This window comes from Ips typographus, linkage group LG8 (genome assembly GCF_016097725.1).
Source record: "Ips typographus isolate SLU linkage group LG8, UJ_Ityp_2.0, whole genome shotgun sequence".
In the NCBI taxonomy this organism is placed as follows: domain Eukaryota; kingdom Metazoa; phylum Arthropoda; class Insecta; order Coleoptera; family Curculionidae; genus Ips; species Ips typographus.
The window spans coordinates 5,220,457-5,245,902 of NC_138429.1; the positions used below are offsets into that span (position 1 = coordinate 5,220,457).

Genomic DNA, 25,446 nt, shown 5'->3' on the forward strand with positions numbered 1-25,446 from the left:
ATCTACTACGTAAAGAAATTAATTTGGACATCCATGCTACAGTTGAAGAAGCTCTACACTGCTAAATCTTGTCAGAGGACTTAAATCTTAAACTAAGAAATGATTTGCTTTCGTTTATAACGACTAGAAGTTCAACAAATCGTTTTAAAATGGCTAAAAGCTTCTAAATACTAACTAAAAGCTCCTAAACATTGTTAGAGAACATTAGAAGTGGCATAAACCTTAGAAAAATTGTTCAAAATGACCAGGAGCCTCTGAATACTATCTAAAACATCCTAGAACCTGTCAGAAACCTCTTCAGTTGTCCTAAAACCTTAGACGAATCGTTTTAAAATGGCCCGAGGTATATAAATACTATCTAAAACCTGCTAAAACTTGTCAGACGACTTTACAACTATCTGAAACTTCAGAAAAATCGTTTCAAATGACCAGAAATTCCTAAATATTATCAAAAAGCTCCTACAAATTATGAGAAGCCTACAAGTGTCCTTAGAAAACCTTAGAAAATTCGTTTATGATGGTTATAGGACTGTAATACTACCGAAAAAATCCTAAAACTTGTCAGAGACTTCTTCAGTTGTCCTAAAACCTTACACAAATCGTTTGAAATGCCCTGATGTCTATAAATACCATCTAAAATCTGCTAAAACTTGTCAGGAGACTTTACAACTGTCCTAAACCTGATAAAATTCGTTTATAATGGCTGGAGGTCTGTAAATACCATCGAAAACCTCCTAAAACTTGTCAGAGACTTCTTCAATTGTCCTAAAACCCTACACAAATCGTTTGAAATGCCCTGATGTCGATAAATACCATCTAAAATCTGCTAAAACTTGTCAGGGAACTTTACAACTGTACTAAACCTTATAAAATTCGATTATAATGGCTAGAGGTCTGTAAATACTACCGAAAACCTCCTAAAACTTGTCAGAGACCTCTTCAATTGTCCTAAAACCCTACACAAATCGTTTGAAATGGCCTGATGTCTATAAATACCATCTAAAATCTGCTAAAACTTGTCAGAGGACTTTACAACTGTCCTAAACCTTATAAAATTCGTTTATAATGGCTAGAGGTCTGTAAATACTACCGAAAACCTCCTAAAACTTGTCAGAGACCTCTTCAATTGTCCTAAAACCCTACACAAATCGTTTGAAATGGCCTGATGTCTATAAATACCATCTAAAATCTGCTAAAACTTGTCAGGGAACTTTACAACTGTACTAAACCTTATAAAATTCGTTTATAATGGCTAGAGGTCTGTAAATACTACCGAAAACCTCCTAAAACTTGTCAGAGACCTCTTCAATTGTCCTAAAACCCTACACAAATCGTTTGAAATGGCCTGATGTCTATAAATACCATCTAAAATCTGCTAAAACTTGTCAGGGCAGCTTTTTTGGTTTAATGACACTTTAAGTAATGTTTCCTGAAGTAAAACTTGTGCCCTCTGACACCATTTAATATTGACAAACCATTTCCCGTTCAATAGTTGAGAAACAAGCAAAGGAAGAATTAATAATTACACTAAAACCGACAACATCAAAAGCGCTAAACGCGGCCGTACTGAAACGTGCCTCGTGATGTCACACTGCACTTAAAACGAAATTCGTCGTTTTGACGCGCTTGGTTTTCGTGTAAACTTTGCTGATAAATTCGTTATGCCTTCTCAGAAATAGAAAACACTTTGCAGAACCTTTTTTCATAATATGAATCAATTTAATGAGGTAAAAAAATTGCAAAAATTTGCCCTGTTACCACACTGTTACATTGTAATTATGGTTTCAATGGTAAGTGTGCTTGAAATTGACTTTTTTTACTGTATTTTCTATATCATTTTTACAATTTTACGTAACCAACAAACTGAGCAGTATATTCAAAGCTGAGTCTCGCTAAAGTAGGATATTTCGCGTAATTCAACTTGAAATTGCCGCTAAACGCAATCAAAATCAGCAGTAAAAACGCCAGTGCACTAAATAGATTTCCTACGCTACTTGAGAGCAAATTAGTGTTTTTACATCATCCAATTGGCCTACGATTGAAATACTGCATATAGGCTAAGGGCCCTTTAGCGTTTACTTCACTTCTATAGCTAATTTCCTGTTTATGCTGAATTGTCAGCAACCCAAAGGCTATTTTTCAATACCCACACATTGATTGAGCCATTCTACTTGAGGTGACACTAAAGGAACGGCTACTACAGTATGTCGTTCCATTACTATATAAAATAGGCCTGAAACAAAAGATGTTAGGGAGAATGGAGAGGAACGGAATGGGGTTGGTTTTTTCAACGTTAATGTGCGGGTTTTAACGAGACCATGAATAAATGCACCCCTCAAGTTATCCGAAGGGCTCCAACTAGTTCAGTAGTTCTAACAATGTTGTCAGATTTAAAATAAGGATACACTGTCAACACTTTAAAATAATGTTCCTACAGAATATTTTTCTGGAAGTTGTAAAACTTTAAACTTTTGTCATTATATATCCTACCATAAGCCCCTTTTATTATTTTATAGTCTACTTCCTTTTTATTACGTTAAATTTTGTTGCCTGCTTAGACAAGCTTAAACAATGGCTTTCCTGTTTTTTTCTTGAATTTTCCACTATTCATAAAAATTATGACCCTATAGGGAATAATAGCAATAGCATCATTTTTTTTGTAACCTTAGGATGATAACATAGAAGCAGTACACAAATATTTGTACATATTTAGAAATAAAATTCCAATCTCACAAACACAAGTCTTTCCAAAACAACAGTAATATTTTCATTGTAATTCTCATTATATAATTATTTAAATCGTTGCAACAATTTAACTAATGTTTTATGATTTATTACTGTACGCATTGTGTTGCTACAACAAATTTCAAGGTATAAGGCAATTCATTGTAGTTGGAGGTTACATAATACAGGGCGTTTTTGATCTTTTGATCTGCAAAGTTGCAGTATTTTTCCTGAATCGCCAGATACTGATATCCAAATTGTCATATGTCAGCCAAATTTAATTGGCAGTGTCGCACACTAGATGATGCTTAACAATTATGTACAGTTTAGAACAAGTATCATGGAAATTAATTTAGCGAGAAATTTTTAGTCAGTTTAGTCAATTTTTATGACTAAAATGATGAAAATTAGTCAGGAAAATTGGCTTAACCAAACATTTTCAATCTTTCCAGTCTATTTTCAATGTCAAAATTAATTTCAAAAATCATGAAAATTGACTTGACTTACTGTTTTCAGTCGTGGGAGTCAGTTCTCACTTTCTGGGGACTATTTGCAGTCACTAAAGTCAATTTTCAAAACCAAAACGTTAAAAAACTGTCAAATTTCATGAAAGTTTACTTACCGGAGTATCTGCGTTAACCTAAGTCAATTTTCGAGGTCAAAACGAGGAAAAATAGTCGAATATCATAAAATTTACATTGAAAAAATTTATAAAAATTTACTTACCGGACTATATGCAGTCACTGAAGTCAATTTTCAATCCCAAAACGTTCAAAAAGTGTCAAATTTTATGAAAATTGACTTACTGGGCTATTTGCACTCAAGTTATATAAATTAAAAACAGTCAAATTTCATGACAATTTACTTACCGGACTATTTTGCAGTCAGTCAAGCCATTTTTCACTGCCAAAATTTTGAAAAACAGTAAACTTTCATAAAAATTTACTTAACGGACTATTTTAAATTGCTTTAGTCAATTTTCAATGTCAAAATAATGAAAAAAAGCCAAATTTTACTTGACTCACTGTTTTCAGTCGTGAAAGTCAATTTTTAACGTCAGAGCACTAAACAGGCTCAGATATAATAAAATCTGATTTAGCCGGCTATTTGCAGTCACTCCACTCAAATCTCAAAACCAAAACGTTGAAGAATTGCCACATATCATGAAAATTTACTTACCGGACTATTTGCAGTCACTGAAGTCAATTTTCTATCCCAAAATGTTCAAAAACTGTCAAACTTCATGAAAATTGACTTACCAGGCTATTTGCAGTTACTCAAGTTAATTTTCAAGGCCAAAACATTGAAAAACTGTCAAATTTCATGGAAATTGACTTACCGGACTATTTGCAGTCACACCAGTCAATTTTTACTACCAAAATGTTAAAAAACAGTGAAATTTCGTAAAAGTTGACTTAACGGACTATTTGAAATTGCTCAAGTCAATTTTCAATTCCAAATCGTTGAAAAACTATAATAAAACATATGTCAATTTTGACATCAGATACTGGCGGTTCAAGAGAAATACGGATACAACTTGCTAATTTAAACTGTGCGGTCATATAAAATTAACAGAGTTAGCTATTGAGTAAAATGTAAACAATTTGTAAAAAAATGCAAATATACGTAACGCAAATGACAGTAGACATTTTTTGCTTTGATTCAATCTTTAGAATATAGTCAATTAAAAAAGTGTAAATGAAATACTGAACATGGAATTTGCATAAACATATCCGGAATTATTAGCTTATTAAGTTAATCAAAGTTTTGCCAAGGGCATACTGATTGAAAAAAACAAATCTTGGGTTAATAGAAAATTACTCATCAATTGCATAAGTTTGTTAAAATTATCGCTTTGACCTCGTAAATGGTATTTGTTCAATACAGCAATAGAGGAATAAATAAAAATTAGTGAAATTATTTTCTAATACAGAAATGATTTTTTTTAGGTTCTCTAAGTTTAAATGTTATGAAAAAAGAGAAAACACATGTCATTTCCAAATTGTTTGCTTCTGCTACAAAAATGTGTAAATAGATTCATTAGTATAAATGTTCCAAAGAAATGTGCTTAACATTTTAAATATAACTTTATTACATAATATAAAACTGAATTAATATTCATAGCATTTGTCCAATTCTCTTTAATTTTTGAACATGGAGAAATTAGTATTACATTCCAATTTACCTATTCCAAATAATATCAAACCTGAATTACTATACACATATTTGAATTTGAAATCAAACAAAACTGAATCCAAACAATATACCTAATCACGTAACAATTAGCTCTTAATATAGTTTGCCAATTATCAAATTAACCAATTGAATCCATTCAATCGTGCGATTATTAATTGTCGATAGTTGATTTAAGTTGGCATTTAAACCACAAATGTCACACGTTTGTAAAGCAGCTATTTACATAATATTACCAAAGATCAAACTAAATTAGAAACTTCCATAGGTACAAAATCCATTAGAGAGAGATTAAGTATTAAAACACTTTTGGTATTATTAAAAAGTATTAAATCAAATTTGTTTCAGGTTTTTGATTGTCGCTACGTAACTACTACAAGTGGAATGTTTGAAGCTTTATGCAACCATATAAAGTATAGTACAAATAAAGGCAATATCAGGTAAGAAATTGGATTTTATTTATGTTTTCTGATATGAAAATCTTATTTCAAGTATTTTACAGCGTTGTGTGATTCAAACTTTTAAAAATTCATTTAAATCTAAAATTGCTGTCCAAAGCCAGAACTTTTAAATGCTGAAAACAAATAAGCCATAGATATTGCAGATATCCTCATTTCAGAAGTTTTTTAATTATGGAAATGGCCCCGAAAATACAATTTTTTCTTAGCAAATTTGTTTTTAATACGAAAATCGTTTACAGACATCCCCATGTGACATCATTTTATAGGTATACGCCACCGTACAGATTCGATTAGATTCCTCTCTGTCGCTGAAAGGAACGAAATTGTATCATTGCGTTCGACTGCAGTTCAGATATTACGGAAAAATCATATTTTGAGATTTATTGGGTTAAATAATTTTAATCTGTCAGTCTAATTAGGAGACATTAAAGCTAAGATGAAATGCCTGAGCTTTCCCGTTCTTTTGTAAAAGGATTAATTTTCTACATAAATGCGAATTTAATCCTAAAGTGAGAATGAAAAATTTTTCTAATGGGATTAAAAAAGGTTGCTGGTTATCTGTCTTGGAAGGAAATATATTTCTGGTATGAGCATTTTCAATGTAATAACTGAATTAATTATGGGGGTTGAAATCTAGTTTTACAGGTAAAGTTTAAGTTTGATTAATACGCAAGTTGGTTGATAAAACGAAAGTTAATTTGCCACTTACATATACTTGTATACAGGAAATGAAGATATCTGTTATGCGATTCAGTTCCCAACTTAGAGAACGTATACACATGAACTTAATTGGTTTTTGAAACTTAAATATTTGTAGCTGTACAGGGTGAAAATAATGATTTTCCTTTTCTGGTTGTTTATTATTTGGGTATTAATAATTGCTTACAACTTTTAACTTTTAAAATGCTAATACTCATCAAATTTGATTTAAGAAGTTCATACTACACAAGAGATATTGTTAATTATTACATTTTGTCTTTTCAAATTAACTTTTTTATAGGTGACTGTAAAAACTTGTTAGTCAAATTAAAACAAACCACGTTAATATCTCACAAACTCTACGAATAATTTACATTTGTGAAAAAAATAATCTTCAACCCCCTGTATGGTATATAATACATATTTAGCCTGTTTCCCCGACACTTTCCAGTTGATTTTAAGTACAACTTAAGCTAAGTTGAGGTTTGAAACTGACAGATCCTGTGCAAAATAACACTGTTTAAAAGAAACTTCTCTAAGCTGTCCTTAATCTCAACTTAGCCAATGTTGGGAAATTTTTTGACGTTCTATGATTCCAATTTAATTGGTACCATTATTTCTGGGACACCCTATATAAGGTGCTTTCTTTCTCTATTGGTTCGATTACCTTGGACATTTTTAAATTGAAACCACAATAGCCAATAATAATACTAAAAATAGTATTCGACACATTTTTACAAAGAACAATTAATTACAAATAACTTTTGGGTTACACTTTACTTACACAATAAATTACGTAGGCATTATTTTGACAGGTGTCACGTGACAGTCTGAAGTAAATGGTGTTCCCCGACATGTACCAACTGTCAAACATTGCCCAGTATGGTCAAAAAGCTGCAAGAATCCCAGTCTAAAACAGTTTTCTAATCATATTCGAAAAAATACATGGTTTTTGACTCCATGACCATTGTTTTAACAGTTGTCTCTGGACTGTCTACGTAGATGGTGTTCGAGTTTTGTGTGACAGATGTCACAAACGTCAACACTGTCAAACTTTCTCTAATCGGGGCATGCAACTGTAAAAATCACAGTGTAGAATAATAGTTAACTTTCAGTATTCGAAACAAAACATGTTTTTTATAAGTTCCTGACCATTCGTTTGACAGCTATCACGTGACTATCTAAAGATATAGCGTTCCAGTATCACGTGACAACTGTCATAAACATCAAAACTGACAACCTTCGCAATGTCTGAACATAAAACTTTAAAAATAACAGTAGGGAACAGTTTTTATAAAGTATTCGAGACAAGTGGTCATTTCTAGCTTTCTGACCATTATTTTGACAGTTAATAGACTATCTAGGTAAATAGTGTTCTAGTATCACGTGACAGTTGACAGAAACGTCAAAACTGACAAAATTTTCCCAGTTTAGACATGAAGCTCTAAAAATCACAGTATGGAAGAGTTTTCTTAACGTATTCGAAACTAGTCGTGGTTTTAAGCTCGTTGACCATTACTTTGACATTTGTCACGTGACTGTAGTTAAATAGTATAACAGTATTATGTCATTGCTGTCACATACGTCAAAGTTTGCTCAACATCAAAAATACAATTTGAAACAGTTCATTTCATCATTCATCATTGTCTGGACATAAAACTTTAAAAATCACAGTACGGATCAGTTTTTATAAAGTATTCGAGACAAGTGGTCGTTTCTAGCTTCTTGGCCATTATTTTGACAGTTAATAGGTCACTATCTTGGTAAATAGTGTTCCAGTATCAGGTGACTATTGACAGAAACGTCAAAACTGACAAACTTTGCCCAGTCTGAGCTTGAAGCTATAAAAATTACAGTATGGAACAGTTTTCTTAAAGTATTCGAGACTAGTCGTGGTTTTAAGCTTCTTGACCATTACTTTGACATTTGCCACGTGACTGTCTAGTTAAATAGTTTAACAGTATCATGTGATTGCTGTCACAGACGTCAAAGTTTGCTCAACTAAAACATGAAGCTGCAAAAAATCAAAGTTTACTACATTTTCTTACACTGTTCGAAACAAGACGTGTTTTATAGCTTTTTGATCCATAACTTGACAGGTAGTAGGTCACTGTCTATTTAAATAGTGTTCTAATATCACGTGACAGCTGTCATAAACGTCAAAACTGACAACATTTTCCCAGTTTGAACATGAAGCTCTAAAAATCACAATATGGAACAATTTCCTTGAAATATTCGAGATAAGGCATGGTTTTAAGCTTCTTGGTCATTATTTTGACAGTGGTCACATGACTGTGTAATTGAATAGTGTACCAGTCTCACGTGATTGCTGTCACAAACGCCAAAGTTTGCTCAACATCAAAAACACAATTTGGAATAGTTGTAACTGCAAGAAACAGCTTTAGACACAAAATGTATTTTAGAGTTTTTTGACCCTAATTTGACAGTTGACACGTTCTAAGGAAATGGAATTTCTTTATCACGTGACAACTGCCATAAACGTCAAAACTGACAACTTTGCTCAGTCTGGATATCGCCCAGATTTCACCCATATATGTTTTAACCTAATGTCAGTTTATTTGCAAAAATCTTTTTTGACGTCCCTGTAGAATGTTTATTTAGTATTCAAATATTAGTATTCTACATTTAGAAACATTTTTTCATCTTAGCAAAAAGTAATCTTCTTTTGAAAAAATTAAAATATTAGAAAAACTATTACTTTTAGGTATCAAACATTATTAACAAAAAAATGTTAGAATTCCATGGAGAATCTAAAAATGTATTAAAAAACATGGGGTTCTATTTAAAAAAAAAATCTTATTTTTGCCACACATTTATTGATCAACCTGTATAGTTCAATGTTAAATTTTGCATCTTAATATTCTCTAACTAAATTCTAAACTCCAACTTTTGTATTTTTTGAAACAAATGAGTTAACGTCACTCTATTGTTAACTCACCCTGTACGTTGTCGACTAATTTTCCTCGTGGAATTGATGCTAAAAAAGTTTTCTTTTTAACAGGAATACAATATTTCATAGGGAATTATTTGTTATTTTTAATGCAAACAATTCATCATTCTTTAAATTTTAATGTAAATAGCATGGTTGATTGGACTTCCATTAAGATAACAAGCACATTTAAATTGGTACGGTTCTTTTCAGATCAGCAATAACAGTTTTCCCTCAAAGAACTGACGGAAAACACGACTTTAGAGTGTGGAATTCTCAATTAATAGGTTATGCAGGTTACAGACAACCTGATGGATCGATCTTAGGTATGAGAACAATTTCTGTTCATTACAAAACGTATTTAACTTTGAGCTTAATATGTTTAATTTTCCTGTAGGAGACCCAATTAACGTGGATTTCACTGAAGTGTGCCAGAAATTAGGTTGGAAAGGGAAAGGAACAAGGTGGGACATATTGCCTCTTGTACTCTCGGCAAATGGTCATGATCCTGACTACTTTGACATCCCTAAGGAGTATATTTTAGAAGTGCCATTAACACATCCAACGTAAGTAGTTTATAAACCACTAAATTTTCTCTCTGTTGTATGTTGTTAATGAAACTGCTGGCTTTGAAGATTCATCTATTTTTTCTCCATTTTCAAACTTTTCACGACACATATTTAAATTAATGGCTCAAACTGGTTGTTATGTTGTGCAAAATAACTTATTTTCGGGTCTCAAGTAAATCCCAGCCTTTATTTCCCACGGGGTATTTCGGTCAGCTCCTAAACCATCACATTTCCTGTTTTATCATGACGTTTCAATCATGATGGTTAGTTCTAAGCCTGTTTTATTATAGTTCTCTAAAACTAACAACAAACTAAACAAATATTTTCACACCTACGGATGTTCTGTCAGTTTCGCACGAAGCAATATTGACTGTGTAATCTTTCAAGAAAAACAGGATTAGTTGTCGTTGCTTTCCATTAACAGGAAAAATCCCTCCAACTTACAATTTGTAGAAGTCTTCTAAACATGCAAATTACCTGGAATTTTGTGTGTTTTTGCTTTTAGATTGAGTTGGTTTGAGGATCTTGGCCTGAGATGGTACGCTTTACCAGCAGTTTCAAGTATGATGTTTGACTGTGGAGGTTTGCAATTCACTGCTGCACCATTTAATGGATGGTACATGAGCACTGAAATAGGCTGCAGAGATCTATGTGATACACAAAGATTAAATATGTTGGAGGTAAGTAAATTTGACTATTTGTGACAATTTTACTGAGATGGTTTTATCATAATGAACCAAATTGCGTTTCTTAACAGTCGGAAATTATTCCAATCTTCCAAAGTTAGGATGAAAGATAACCAAAACCATTTCTGTTTCATGCTGGGTATTTGATAAGCACCGGCGGCTTACTTAATTAACGCATTAAAGTTCCTCTACAGGCATTTTACCTTTACTTAAAGTTTTAAGTAAGGTTAAATGTCAGTTTGAGTTAGCTTTCAACTCAAAGTTCTTATCCTTATTGTGTTAGTTAAATAAGATGCGTTATGGCCAATTTTAGAAAGAAACTTTAAATCTTTGTTACAGTAATTTTTGACATACACTTGAGAGGTTATGTTATTTAAGTTTGGGTTTGCCTGGATATGTTTTGAATTTATTTAAATTGAAAAGTATACGAGACGAACATGTGGGTAGAAACGGTAATTGTCCGGCACTATTTCAAACAATTCCCAGCCAACACTCAAAAGGATTAATTAAGCTTAGAATAATCTACCATATTTGGTTTGTTAAGTGCAGAATATAAAGTTAGTCCCTTTCAGTTAAAATAGTGAGTTAAAGCCATGTTTTTAGTTCTGTTCTTCATTCAAATTCTACATTACATTTACTATTCTACATTATCTTTTTTAATTTTTTCTCTTTTTAAAGAATGTGGTTAATTAATTAATTTGAAGAATTAAGTTCAGCCAGGGCCAGAAAAGAAATCAAAAGAATGTGTTGAAATGATTCAGCTGTCTAATTGCCTAGAAATTTAGATATAAGACTGCCTGATATGAGAAAACAACATATTTTTAAGAAAGTGAGGTAAGATTGCCAAAAAATTTAAACTCAAATTAAAACCTTAAGCGAGAGGTTACTGAAAACTTCGTAAACCTCCCTAAAAAGATTCTAAACCTTTTATAGTTTTTTTTTTAAATGCTACACACTACTCAAAGAATTTCAAAAATTGCCAGAGGCCCCTAAGAACGGCCTAAATTATCCATAAAATTAATATAGAGACTTCTAAATAGTACTAAAAACCTACCAGCATCCTAAATTTTCCAAAAATGGTCTTAAATTGCCAGAGGCCTGTGGAATAAACTTGAAAATACAAGAAGTCTCTAAATACTGCTAAAAACCTACCAGAACTTGTCAGAAGCCTAAAAAAACAAAAAATGGTTTTAAATTGCCAAAGGCCTCTATAAATGTCCTAAACCTAGCAAGAATTTTTCAAAACTTGTCAGAGGCCTCTACAAGCATTTCAAATTTTTCAAGACAATTAAAAATTCTCAGAGGTCTCTAAATACTATTAAAAACCTAAATTCTCTCTATTAAAAACCCCAGTCTCGAAATACTACCAAAACTTGTCAGAAGCCTCTACAAATATCGTAAATCTTCCAAAAGTGGTTTAAAATTGCCAAAGATTTCTATAAATGACCTAAACCTACCAAGATTTTTTTTTAATTTGCCAGAAGCTTCTACAAGCATCCCAAATGTTTCAAGATTTTTTTAAGAATTGTCAGGGGCCTCTAAATATTACTAAAAGTCTACCAAAACTTGTCAGAAGCCTCTACAAATATCGTAAATCTTCCAAAAGTGGTTTAAAATTGCCAAAAATTTCTATAAATGACCTAAACCTACCAAGATTTTTTTAAAATTTGCCAGAAGCTTCTACAAGCATCCTAAATGTTTCAAGATTTTTTTAAGAATTGTCAGGGGCCTCTAAATACTACTAAAAGTCTACCAAAACTTGTCAGAAGCCTCTACAAATATCGTAAATCTTCCAAAAGAGGTTTAGAATTTCCAGAGGCCTCTATAAATGTCCTAAATCTACCAAGAATTATTCAAAGTTTGTCATTGGCCTCTTCAAGCATCCTAAATCTCTCAAGATTTTTTAAAAATTTTCAGAGGCCTCTAAATATTACTAAAAGTCTACCAAGACTTGTCAGAAGCCTCTACCAATATCGTAAATCTTCCAAAAAAGGTTTAGAATTTGCCAGAGGCCTCTATAAATATCCTAAACCTACCAATAATGTTTTAAAATTCATCAAAGGCCTCTACAAGCATCCTAAATGATTCAAGATTTTTAAAAAATTGTCAGAAGTCTCTAAATACTGTGAAAAAGCTATCAAAACGTGTCAGAAGCCTCTACAACATCGTAAATCTTTCAAAAGTGGTTTAAAAATGTCCTAAGCCTATCCAGAATTTTTTTAAATTTGACAGAGGTTTCTACAAGCGTTTTAAATCTTTCAATGTTTGTTAAAAACAATCAGGAGCCACTAAATAGTACTAAAAAGCTACCAAAACTGCAGAAGCCTCTACCAACATCGTAAATCTTCCAAAAGTGGTTTAAAATTGCCAAAAGCCTCTATAAATGTCCTAAACTTACCAAGAAATTTTTCAAAGCTTGTCAGAGGTTTTTACAAACATCTTAAATCCTTCAAGATTTTTTAAAAATTGTCAGGAGCCTCTAAATTTTACTAAAAATTAACCAAAACGTGTCAGAAGCCTCTACCAACATCGTAAATCTTCCAAAAGCATTTTAAAATTTGCCAGAGACTTCTAGAATCATTTTGGAAATGCCAGAAACATCCAAATACTATGGGAAAGGTGTTAAAAACTGCCAGAAGCCTCTATAAATGTCTTAAACCTTCTAAGAATTTTTTTAAATTTGTCAGGAGGCTCTGCAACATTCAAATCTTACAAGATTTTTTAAAAATGCCAGACGCTTCTAAATACTACTAAAAATCCACCCTAATTCCTCCAAAGCTTGTTTTGAAATTGCCAGAAGCCTCTAGCATCATTTTGGAAAAGCCAGATATAACCAAATACTACTGAAAACTTTCGAAACGTTTCCAGAGGGATTAACTTCTTCTCTAAGAAGAGCGCGGAAGAACCTGTTGAAATGATGGACTTGTCTAATTGTCCAAAAATTTTGAAAGAAGAATGATCGATAATAAACGCCAAAATACTAATAAGAAGAATTTAGTTCTGTCATGGTCAAAAAAGCATAAGATTTTGCTGAAATGATTGTGCCCTGGAATTTTAATAGAAGACATATTTCTAAGAAAACACAATTTTATCTAAAATTACACACGTGTGAGTGATATATTTTTATTATCGGTCCCAAAAATCGAATTGCTTCGACGTCATCAAAAATACGTTCCCTAACCAGATCCCATTTTTACAACATGTGATCCCAGGGCTGTAAATATTCCCCTTTTAACCCTTGTTAGTTTATACTACACCTAACCAAAATACCGGAGGATACTATTCAGTTATTATTGTTCACAAGTGGTCTTTTTATGTAAAACCTTTTGAATTATTATAACGTCCTTACTAGGCACGGTTTTATGCCTTAATCCTATAAGTATGCACTTTAGGATTAATAATGTTCTAAATTAGCCGTTATAATACTAAATCCCAGTGTCGTTCTTGAAGAGGGATTTGAATCGACTAAACCTAGACAAAAACCATCGAGAGTATAGGAAATACGGAAAATTCGCGTCATTATTTATTGAAGAGACCATTTACCGTTCAATATTCCTTTGCATGAAATTCGATATAAGAGCTTAGAGTTTAAAGACCTTTAAACTCTACAGAATGTAGTCTGTAAGTTATTGCATTGTTTAACTTTACATTTTTTGCAATTTAATTGTATAAATTTCGACAGTTGTAAGGCGCCAAAACTTCAAAGGATCTACACACTCTCGTAAACTTTGTAGAACTTTCTGTCAACTGGTTTCGACACCCTTTCTACACAGTTCGAATGATATTTAACAGTTAACAGCTGAGCAAATTGAATTTTGATGTGTTTATTAATTTAAATGCTTTATCACAGAGCTATTAAATGTAATTTTGAATTTAGTACAAAACTTTCGTTTCAATTTTTTTGAAATCTTTGTAACGTTGCCAAAGTTGTGCACAGTATTATTTGCTTATTAACTACTTTTTTTAGACACCACTGGCTGTCCCAATATTTAAATTCCCTGTATAAGTCAAAAACTTTTTTATTCCTGTTACGATGAGAACATTTTAGTGATGCATACGGTGTTCCTGAAAGAAGTACACGTAAACTTTTAAAGGGCGTTTTCCTGATATGTAAATAAGCAAAGTTTTTGGCAAGAACTGGGTCTTTAATGGTGAATAATCGGTTCAGGTCCTATTGTTCTTTTCAGCCAAAATATTACCACAATCTGGTATTTTTTTTTTTCTGTTTGGTCTAAAAAAAACAACATGTATTTCAGACTGTTGCTTTAAATATGGGACTGGACGTACGCACTCCAGTCACTTTATGGAAAGACAAAGCTATGGTAGAATGCAACTTGGCAGTCCTTCACAGTTTCCAGGAAAAAGGAGTAACAATAGTGGATCACCATACAGCTTCCGAATCTTTTATGAAACACTTGGAAAATGAACAAAGACTAAGGAATGGATGTCCAGCTGATTGGGTGTGGATTGTCCCACCTTTATCCGGATCAGCCACCCCAGTTTTCCATCAAGAAATGGCTTTGTACTACTTGAAACCTTCATATGAATACCAGGTACGTTTTTTTGTTATTAATGTAAAAACAGTCGCATAAATTAGCTGAAAAATAAATGAACCGTATTGAAAGAAAGCAAATTAAAGTAATTGCTCCATCAAAGAAACGAGTGTATCACATATTTCCGTACAGACGTCGTTATAAATAATTGCGTCGTCCTTCCTGATGGAAAGACACGTTTTTTCAATCTAAACAATTTTCCACTCATTTATGTTCAATCAAAGTGATTAGTGTATTCTAAAAAAAGTGTATTTTGCGTCAATTGTAACAACTTCTACCAATTTATCAAGCGTAACCAACCAATTGTGCTTAAACTAAAAATATAATAACTTTCGACTTTTCGTAGCTTAAATCCTGGTCGAACGGAAAAATATCGAATATGGATAGCAATATTGCCAGGTCTACCGTTCAAACTGTATAAATGCCGTTTTTGTGGTTCTTTTACCATTTTCCGGTGTTGTTTTACCATTTTTTGATGTGTTGTTCCGGTGTTTTTAAAAACACCACATTTTTCAGGTTATTGGATAGAAAGTTTTATGAGCATTCTGAAAATGTGCTTAAAACTATAATTTATTCACTCCAAGTAGGTTTTACAAGCTATTTTGTTGCTGACTGACGTTGAAAACTGTCTTTCTGACAGTTCAAATGTTCACACTGCTTTTCTCGCTGACTGTACTAGATTTCAAAGTTTTTTTCTAGGTTATTAAGTAAAAAACTTAATGAGGATTCCAAAAATGTGCTTAAAACTGTAATTTTGTCACTACAAGTGGATGTTACAAGCAATTTTGTACCTGACTGTCGTTGAAAACTGTCTTTCTGGCAGTTCAAATTTTGACACCGCTTTTCTACCACACTGTACTAAATTTTGTAGTGTTTTTTTAGGTTACTGAACAGGAAATTTAATAAAGAATTCAAAAATGTGCTTAAAACATGTCATATTCTTACTCCAAGTGAATTTCACAGGCGATTTTATCCCTGACTGTCCTTTCAAACTGTGTTTCTGGCAGTTCAAATTTTGACATCGCTTTTCTACCAGCCCGTACTATTTTTTTTGTGTTTTTTCAGGATATTCGATAGGAAATTTAATGGGCATTCCAAAAATGTGCCTAAAACTGTCATTTTCTCACTCCAAGTGGGTGATTTTACAAGCTATTTTGTTGCTGACTGACGTTGAAAACTGTCTTTCTGGCAGTTCAAATGTTCACACCGATTTTCTCGCTGACTGTACTAGATTTCAAAGTGTTTTTCTAGGTTAATAAGTAAAAGACGTAATGAGGATTTCAAAAATGTGCTTAAAACTGTAATTTTTTTCACTACAAGTGGATGTTACTAGCAATTTTGTACCTGACTGTCGTTGAAAACTGTCTTTCTGGCAGTTCAAATTTTGACACCGCTTTTCTACCACACTGTACTAAATTTTGTAGTGTTTTTTTAGGTTACTGAACAGGAAATTTAATAAAGAATTCAAAAATGTGCTTAAAACATGTCATATTCTTACTCCAAGTGAATTTCACAGGCGATTTTATCCCTGAGTGTCCTTTCAAACTGTGTTTCTGGCAGTTCAAATTTTGACATCGCTTTTCTACCAGCCCGTACTATTTTTTGTGTGTTTTTTCAGGATATTAGATAGGAAATTTAATGGGCATTCCAAAAATGTGCCTAAAACTGTCATTTTCTCACTCCAAGTGGGTTTTACAGACAATCTTGTCTCTGAGTGTCCTTTGAAACTGTGTTTCTGGCAGTTCAAATTTTATCACCGCTTCTCTACCTGACTGTACCAATTTGTCAAGTGTTCTTTTAAGTTATTGGATAGGAAATTTAATGATAATTTCAAAGGTGTGCTTAAAACAGTAATTTTCTTACTCTAAGTGGGTTTTCCCAGGCGATTTTGTCTCTAATTATCCTTTCCAACTGAATTTCTGGCAGTTCAAATTTTGACATCGCTCTTCTACTAGACTGTACCAAAATTTATAGTGTTTTTTTCAGGTTATTGATTAGGAAATTTGATGAGAATTTCAGAAATATGCTTAAAACATTCACTTTCTTACTCCAAGTGGGTTTACAGACAAATTTTGTCTTTAACTGTCATTTCAAACTGTGTTTCAGGTAGTTCAAACTTTGACACCGCTTTTCTACCTTACTATTCCAAATTTTATAATGTTTTTTCAGGTTATTGGATAGGAAATTTAATGAGAATTTCAAAAATGTGCTTAAAACAATCGTTTTCTTACTTTAAATGGATCACGTGACGGTTTGGCTAAATTATCCTCTAAAACTTAATTTGCCTAGAATCTGCAAAAATTAAATTAAGTTTAACTCAGTTTTCGAAACGAGACGTGTTTATTTATATTTGAACAAGTTTTTTTAACAATTATCACGTGACCGCCTATATAAACAGTGCTCTAAAATCACGTGACAGCTGTCACTAACGTCAAAAAGGTCAAACTATGCTCAAAAGATGCAAAAATTGGGGTTTAAAAAAGTTTTCTTGTATTTGATATTAAACGTGTCTTTGAGATTTATGACGGTTATTTTGAGAGTTGTCACGTGACTGCCTAGCTAAATTATCTTCTAAATCCACGTGATATCTGTCACGAATGTGAAAACTTAGATACAAATGATGGAAAAAGAATAATTTGAATTTTCGAAAGTATGGTTAGTAGCAGTATTTTTTGATGTAGAAAAATTTTTTGCAATCATTAAAAAACGTCCTGTATAATAATGTAAAATGATTTTTTTTTACCTTATGTAACCAATACACTTTGTCATAAACAAAGTCAAAATCTCAAAAATTATTGGTTTCTTATGTAAATTGTTTATTTTTTTATCTACCGTTATCTACCATTTTTTGGCCAATTATTTTACCTTCTTTAAATATTTTAAATTGGCAACACTGATGGATAGGCTGAACTGAAGCTATTGGGAGCCAAAAAACATGCAATCAATTTATGTACAAATAAAAGAGCAAAGCTTTGAACTAGATCAGGGAAGCGTGAATATCCGGATCCGCAGTTATATACAAATAATGTTTAGATTTAGATGTTTAACCGTTCACATTGAAACTGGCTTTTATTCAGCTGGACAAAACCACTGGATTACTAAAAAATACGATATTGTGGTTATGTTTGTTTAAAAAAATATGTATGCAAAACTTACGTAATGTATTTTCTGTAATAATTATCCACTTAGCTTAAGTACACTCGTCAAGATGTCTAGGTAAAGACAAGATTGTCATCTTTTCGCTTAAAGTACGTGCAGTATAATTTTCCAGGATATTGCTTTTTGAATTTTGTAATTTAATCTCAAAAACGACTGTCAATAATACAAAATACATATTCAAACGTAGTACTTGACTTAATTGAGCGATCAATCTTCCCGCCACTCAATCAAAAAAAATAACCTTTTCAAAACGTAACTGATTTGTATAAATTTATTTTCCCATTTTTCCGAAAAAGTTTAATACAATCTGAAGTATTTTAATAACGCTCTTCGCCATACGAAAAGCAATTTCCTGTTTTGGTTGATTTGGCCCTCTGGGGAAGTTCGTGCGAAGGTAAAACACCGCACCGCAATTTGTCTTACCTACCAGGAAAAACATAATTGAAGTTTTATGTTATATTTTGATATTTGACAAGTGATTTAGTATTTTTTCTGAACAATTTATGACAAAACAATTTTTTTTCGTCTGGTCAAGACTTGGATATAAAGCAAAACATTTTAAATTCAATGAGGAAGTAAAAGGGCCAATTTTATAACTTAGTTTTGGTGCATTCACTTGTTTAAGTCTTTCAAGAACGGGATTTATGAAAATTTTACGCAATATACTAGACCCTTTCATTGTGTAGAAAAATTAAGATTCTAACTGATTTTTTATTTTTAAAATGTGTCAGTCTCCTAGGAAGCAACAAAGCGATGACGGATGTGAGTTTTATAATTTTTGCTTGGTTCACTTGTTTGACGTCCTGTATTTTCAACAATTGCAGAGCACGATTTATGAAAAATTTACACAGTATACTGGACACTTCAAGGTCCAGTTCGGCGACAAAATTGCCTGTAAAAATTTGCTAACAAAAGCGCTGTCAAAGTTTGAACTATAAAAATGACGGTTTAAAGGACAGTATGCGACAAAATCGCCTGTAAAACTCACTTCTGGTGACCGGATCACTTTTTTAAGAACATTTTTGGAATCGTCATTAAATTTCCTGTTAGAAAATTTAAAAGAATACTAAAAAAATCATTACAGTCAAGCAGTAAAGCGCTGTCAAAGTTTGAACTGTAAAAATGACAGTTTAAAGGGCAGTCGGCGACAAAATCGCCTGTAAAACTCACTTCTTGTGACCAGATCACATTTTTAGGCACATTTTTGAAATCCTCAGTAAATTTCCTATCCATTAATCTATAAAACACAACAAATTTAGTACAGTCCGGGAGGGACGCGCTGTCAAAACTTGAACTGTAAAAATGACGGTTTAAAGGACAGTATGCTACAAAATCGCCTGTAAACCTCACTTGTAGTGACCGGATCACTTTTTTAAGCACATTTTTGGAATTCTCATTACATTTCCTAACTAGAAGCTTAAAAAAGCACTAAAAATTCAGTACGGTCAAAGAGCAAAATGCCGTCAGAATTTGAACTGTAAAAATGACAATTTAAAGGACAGTCGGCGACAAAATTGCCTGTAAAACTCACTTCTAGTGACCGGATCACTTTTTTAAGCACATTTTCGGAATTCTCATTACATATCCTAACTAAAAACTTAAAAAAACATTAAAAAATTGGTACAGTTAATGAGTAAAACGCTGTCCAAATTTGAACTGTAAAAATAACAGTTTAAAGGACAGTCGGCTACAAAGTCGACTCTAAAACCCACTTGTAGTAACCGGATAACATTTTTAAGCACATTTTTGAAATCCTCAGTAAATTTCCTACTCATTAATCTAAAAAAACACTAAAAATTCGGTACAATCCGGAAGGAGAGCGCTGTCAAAGCTTGAACTCTAAAAATGACGGTTTAAAGGACAATATGCGACAAAATCGTCTGTTAAGCTCACTTGTAGTAGCTAGATCACATTTTTAACCACATTTTTGGAATCTTCATCAAATTTTCCATCTAATAACCTGAAAAACACACACAAATATGGTACAGTCTGGGAGGAAAGCGCTCTCAAAGTTTAAACAGCAAACATGACATTTTTAACCACATTTTTGGAATCTTCATGAAATTTCCTATCCGATAACCTAAAAAAATCACTAACATTTTCACATAAAAACATGGATTTTTCGCTTAGGTCAGAAAATAAATAGATTTCCATAAAAGTTATAGAATATCATAGTATGTTTTAACTTAAATATGTCGTCCATAACTAAAGTATATTTTTATAAAATCGTGCAATAAAGTACACTTGTTTAATGATTTTTAGTGCAAAAATGTCCTCTTTTGTGCACTAGTGCAATAAAGTTTTTTTGCAAACGTGTGGTTTTTCTTTCTTCTTTCTTTTCACTTTCACATTCACGTTACGTTCAAAAAGATGTACTTTTTGCACTTGTTGCCTAAATAACTATTTCGTAGAATCGACTAATTATTATTAACATTAATTTAAAAAATCCATTGTTGCAAAAGTTATTTAAATTTTTAATGTTTTTAAATAATAGCTTTATTATTTTAACTAAAAATAGATGTCAAACGAAAAAAGAAGAGGAAGCAGAACTCTCTACAACAATTTTCTAAAGGAGGAAATTTATTTATTTATTAAGTGATTTAAACCTAAAACAGGAATATTTTAGTGCGAAAAGAATAAATAAAAAATTATGAAAAAATTAGTTTCTGGCATTTTTCTCGGGAATTTTGAGGTTGTTGATGTAAAGTGACCAGAACGAAAGTTCAATATCTAAAACTTTTCTTTGGAATACAATTTGCTTGGACTATTTATTATAACGCTGTGTTTGCTGGTAAATACAGAGTAAAGTAAAGGCTGTCGCAATATTCCAAAAGTTTGTTGTGCCGTTAAAATGAATTTGATTTCTAGGTGAACGCACTAATAATTCCAATAAATCCAAACGGAAATCGGGAGGACAATATTTGCGAAATTCCGCTGTTCTCCTCATCAGCTTTCTTTAAACTTGTGCCAACAGAACCGAACGACAAAACGTTTTCCATGCTGAAATTGGGAAAAAACTGGCAAAATTTCTCCGTTTTTTTTTTACGAAAAAATAACGTCAAATCGTTCGGTTTAAAGTGAATAACTTTATATAAAAGGTCCCTTCAGAAACAGTGTTAAAAACTTTATAAAAGTTGCTGTTCACACTTCAGTTTGCACATTCACTAAGCGTTGAATTATTTTTCCTAGTGGAGAAAAAAACGACAAAACTTTGTGAGCACACATCGAAAAAGCACCACGTAACGAATGCAAATCGGCCAAATCAAATAAATTGCGAAAATCTCTTTATAAATTGACGACTTTTCGACGGGAATGAGTCTCCACTTAGGTCGATTGAGCAAATCGAAAATTTTAGTTTTATGCTCGCAAATCCCGCCAATAAATTCAAATACTTTTGTTTTTTTTTTCCAATTTGTTTTTAAATAATGGTAATACACTTGTGGAAATCGTGAAAACCTTTAATGTTGGTTGTTAGTTACTGGAAAAGTTTTAGAGTGAAAAATCGAATTGAAATGCATTCCATATTCTACAGGCTCTAAACTTTTTGAATTGATAGGAGCATTTATTAATGATTGATTTATGCTTTTATTCATAGATTGTGGTAATTGGTGATTTTAAGCTTCAGTCTATAACCACGTTAATAAATGTTGCTTCATGATTTATTAGCCAATATTGTGTTTGGTTACAATGAGGAAGAATACAACAAAAGAAGCAAGCAAAAAGCAAGTAGCAAACAAAATTGTGTCAACATTTTGATTTTACTGACAAAATGTATAAAAATCAATGTTTTTTCAGTATTATAAATACAGGTGAACTGTAGATAAAGTAAATCTGGCAAATTATAACCAAACTACTATAAGGGGATAAATAAAAAAAAAACAATAGTAGACAGTATGCAACTGTCTACTATTGTTTTTCGCTGTTACGTCATCTTAACCTTGTTTGATATTCGATATACAAGTGTGTCGGACAGAGAAACATTAATAATTACAGGCGCGAGACAAAGACAGAAAACTGTAGTAGTTGAGTAATTTTCATCTGTCAAATAGAAAAAACATAACATAACCTCGAGTTAAAACTAATAAACAATAAACAATAATATGGCTAGGAACTTGGAATGGAGTGCAAAATAAAAACAAAAAAAATTAATTGACAGCTTATAATATTAACTATTACTTACTTTATATTAATTTGGCATCGTTGCCTTGATTATGTCGTTTATACTTCAAAATGTTGACGTGGCTACGTTCGAAAATTACAAAAATAACTAAAATCATTGGTTCTCTATAGTGTCGATACCTACACTAACCTATCTAATGTTTTGACAGCTGTAATTGAAGTTTGACAGGTTTAAATCAATAGTTTGATAGTGTCTATTTTTAGAATTTTCTTTTTTGCGCCCTTTCGTATTGGTCGAGCGTCAGAATGACATTTTAATGACAGATCTATGCCTTTTGTGATTATGACACGTTTGACAAACAAATGTCAATGTCGCGCGGTTGGGAAACCCACAATTTTAAAAGCACATCACGTAATCGTGATAGTTTAAGTTTGTAGCTGGCAACACTGTACAGATCAATTGACATCTGTCAACAACAGTCTTGTGACCCAGAAAATGACATCTTTTACCTAGAAAGATCTGTCAATTACATTTAAACAGTTGAAAAAGCTACAATTGTAAAAAAACGTCTCGTGATCGTCACAATTTAAATTTGCAGTTGGCAACACTGTAAATTTAAGTTGAGACTTATCAAAAACAGTCACATGACCCGGGAAATGTCAACTTTAACCTTAAAAGTATGTAAATTACATTTAAACAGCTAGGAAAAACTTAAACTGTAAGAGCACGTTACGTAGTCGTAATAATTTGGATTTATTTATAGCTGGCAACACTGTAAAGTTTAGTTGAATCTTGTCAACAACACTCACGTGACCCGGAAAGTGTCATTTTTAATCTAGTGTGATAAGAACATTATACAACTAATCCAGTCGATGAATTCAGATTTGTCTGGCAACGTGACAACACTGTCACGAGGTTTTCGCATACTAGTCTTTTTATTTTGTTAACTGTCTTTGTCTGGCGCATGCAATTACCCCAATGTTACTCTGTCCGTTACACGGTTTTTTTCTTACCACAATTGTATATAAAACAAAAACATCAAAACGCAACCGAACTAAGGGCTTTTCCCTGGACTTTTCCTATAACGAGTAATATTATTTTTTAATTTGGCCCAAAAGTGTGTGTGCGGACCCTTAATGCGAGAAACGAGTTTGTTATTAAATCCCTAATTAAAACATCTGTTATTCAACAGTTAATAAACGAGGCTTAAACTAGCATCACAATGTAAATATTTACGAATAGTTTAAAACAATTTAAAAATTTTTAATACGTTTAAAACTCATCGTCCTCCTGCATCAGCTACAAAATCCCTTCAGTGGTTTTCTCTCATAAAAAATTGTTTAAAACGGTTATTACATTATGTAATTTACTCCAGTATATCCATCTAAATAAAACTACTAAATATGTATGTTGTTTTGTATGAAAATTAGATTTACAATTATCTTTAAAAGGTGGAATAGAAGCAGCAACTTAAGGCAAATTATTCTGTCATAACAAATTGTAATATTCTAGTAAATAGGGTTTAAAAATAGTACAAAAATTTAGACAGTTTACTGTAAAAAACATACTTTATACATACGAGATGAAGCAAAGTACGATTGACACCAAATATTCTAAAAATTTCAATAATTTTTTGAATCTTAAAATTCTTCTTTTTACAACAACAACATAAAAGCAAATTGTACTAAAGCTTTACATTAACAATTCATGTCAGTGCTAAAAGCTTAACATTAAATTAATTTTATTTGTTTAAAGAATAAACTGAAAGGTTTCACATTGTAAAACATACAGTTAAAATGCTAACAGGGCCATTATGAAAATTAACACAGGCACATTTATTTACTAAAAACCTAGTAAACCATCAATTAACCTAATACTACCAATAAATTATAAACTTTTACCAAAATCCTGTTATTTTTCCAATAAATCGCAATTACGGTATTTATGTTTTAAAAGCAGTGTTTTATACATTATTTATTTTATTGGAAAATTTTATCTTTGACGGAAAGTTTATAAACTGAATTGTTTGAAATATCTGTTGCGCTCAAATTGGAAATTAATTAAACCAACCAAATAAAACAATATTTACAGCTGGAGAGTTTTCTATTATCAACACTAAATAATAATTAAAATAATACTCATAAAAGCATTCTTTTGGTAATTCAAATATCAAAACATTATTTATTTCAGTTCTACTGAAATGAGAGTTATATTCTCTTGTAACGTGTAATACTTTAAAGTTGCAATATAAATCAAAGCATTAACAAAATCGCAAATTGATTCTGACTGCAGTTTAGCAAACAAATGTCCTATTTTATTCGAAAAGCATTCAGATGGCTGACTGTATATCCGAATGTACCAATTTGTTTTAGGATCCGGCCTGGAAGTGCCACATCTGGAAGAAAGGCCGCGATTCCGGAAAAAGCAAGAAACCGAGAAGGAAATTTCATTTCAAACAAATTGCCAGGTATTTCGTTCGGAAAATCTCTCGCTTTCAATTAGATTTTTTTATGATTTTCCAGGGCCGTTAAATTTACCTCCAAGTTATTCGGAAGGGCGCTGTCCAGAAGGATTAAGGCTACGGTGCTTTATGCCACTGAAACTGGCAAATCGGAGGGATACGCTAAGAAACTAGGGGAAATTTTCGGACACGCTTTTAACGCACAAGTGTATTGCATGGTCGATTACGACATTTCCAGTATAGAGCACGAGGCTTTGTTACTTGTGGTTACGTCCACTTTTGGTAATGGTGATCCACCTGAAAATGGTGAGGTAAGTTCACGATTTTAATTTTCTTAAACAGTAAAAGTTAAAATTAAACTATAATGCGCAATTTTGTTTTATTGTATTTGTATACATTTTATAAACGAAGATAAATTCAGTATCTCGTCAAACCAGCTCACTTGGTATTCAAAGCAGAATATTATGCTGTCATGTTTTGAGGACAGTTTATGAGTAATAGACTCTATTATTATGTTATGAATTATTATACAGAGTGTTACAAATAATTCGATGCATTAGCATTGCTATTTCCGATTGATAGAGGTTTAGTTAAATGGAGGGAAATTGTGCACTTTATTACTAAATAATTTGTTAAAAAAAAATTATATTATAATTTCTATTACTCTCTATATCCGTAGATATTGGTCATTTTTTTATCACTTTATTGTAGTGATGGACGTAAATTTACCGGTAAGGTAAAGTAAAATTCAGTGTGACAGGAAGATTTACCAATTCTACCAGTAAATTCCAATCTGACCAGTAAATTTATGGGTCTAATTGAGATTTGCTTGAAAGATATCATTTTCCTGTCATTAATATTCTGATATTAT

The 25,446-nt window shown here is 32.0% G+C and overlaps 1 protein-coding gene across 4 annotated transcripts in view; it reads left to right on the top strand.

Annotated features, from left to right (window-relative positions):
• The window catches only part of Nos (Nitric oxide synthase), a 74,144-nt gene that overhangs the window by 37,066 nt on the left and 11,632 nt on the right, over nucleotides 1-25,446 (top strand). For all 4 annotated transcript variants that reach the window (XM_081985473.1, XM_081985472.1, XM_081985475.1 and 1 more), the window contains 7 exons: nucleotides 5,266-5,357; nucleotides 9,241-9,353; nucleotides 9,425-9,593; nucleotides 10,102-10,276; nucleotides 14,539-14,835; nucleotides 24,487-24,581; nucleotides 24,637-24,886. In XM_081985473.1, the coding sequence (XP_081841599.1) occupies nucleotides 5,266-5,357; nucleotides 9,241-9,353; nucleotides 9,425-9,593; nucleotides 10,102-10,276; nucleotides 14,539-14,835; nucleotides 24,487-24,581; nucleotides 24,637-24,886 (1,191 nt within the window). The remainder of the gene's footprint in view (nucleotides 1-5,265; nucleotides 5,358-9,240; nucleotides 9,354-9,424; nucleotides 9,594-10,101; nucleotides 10,277-14,538; nucleotides 14,836-24,486; nucleotides 24,582-24,636; nucleotides 24,887-25,446) is intronic.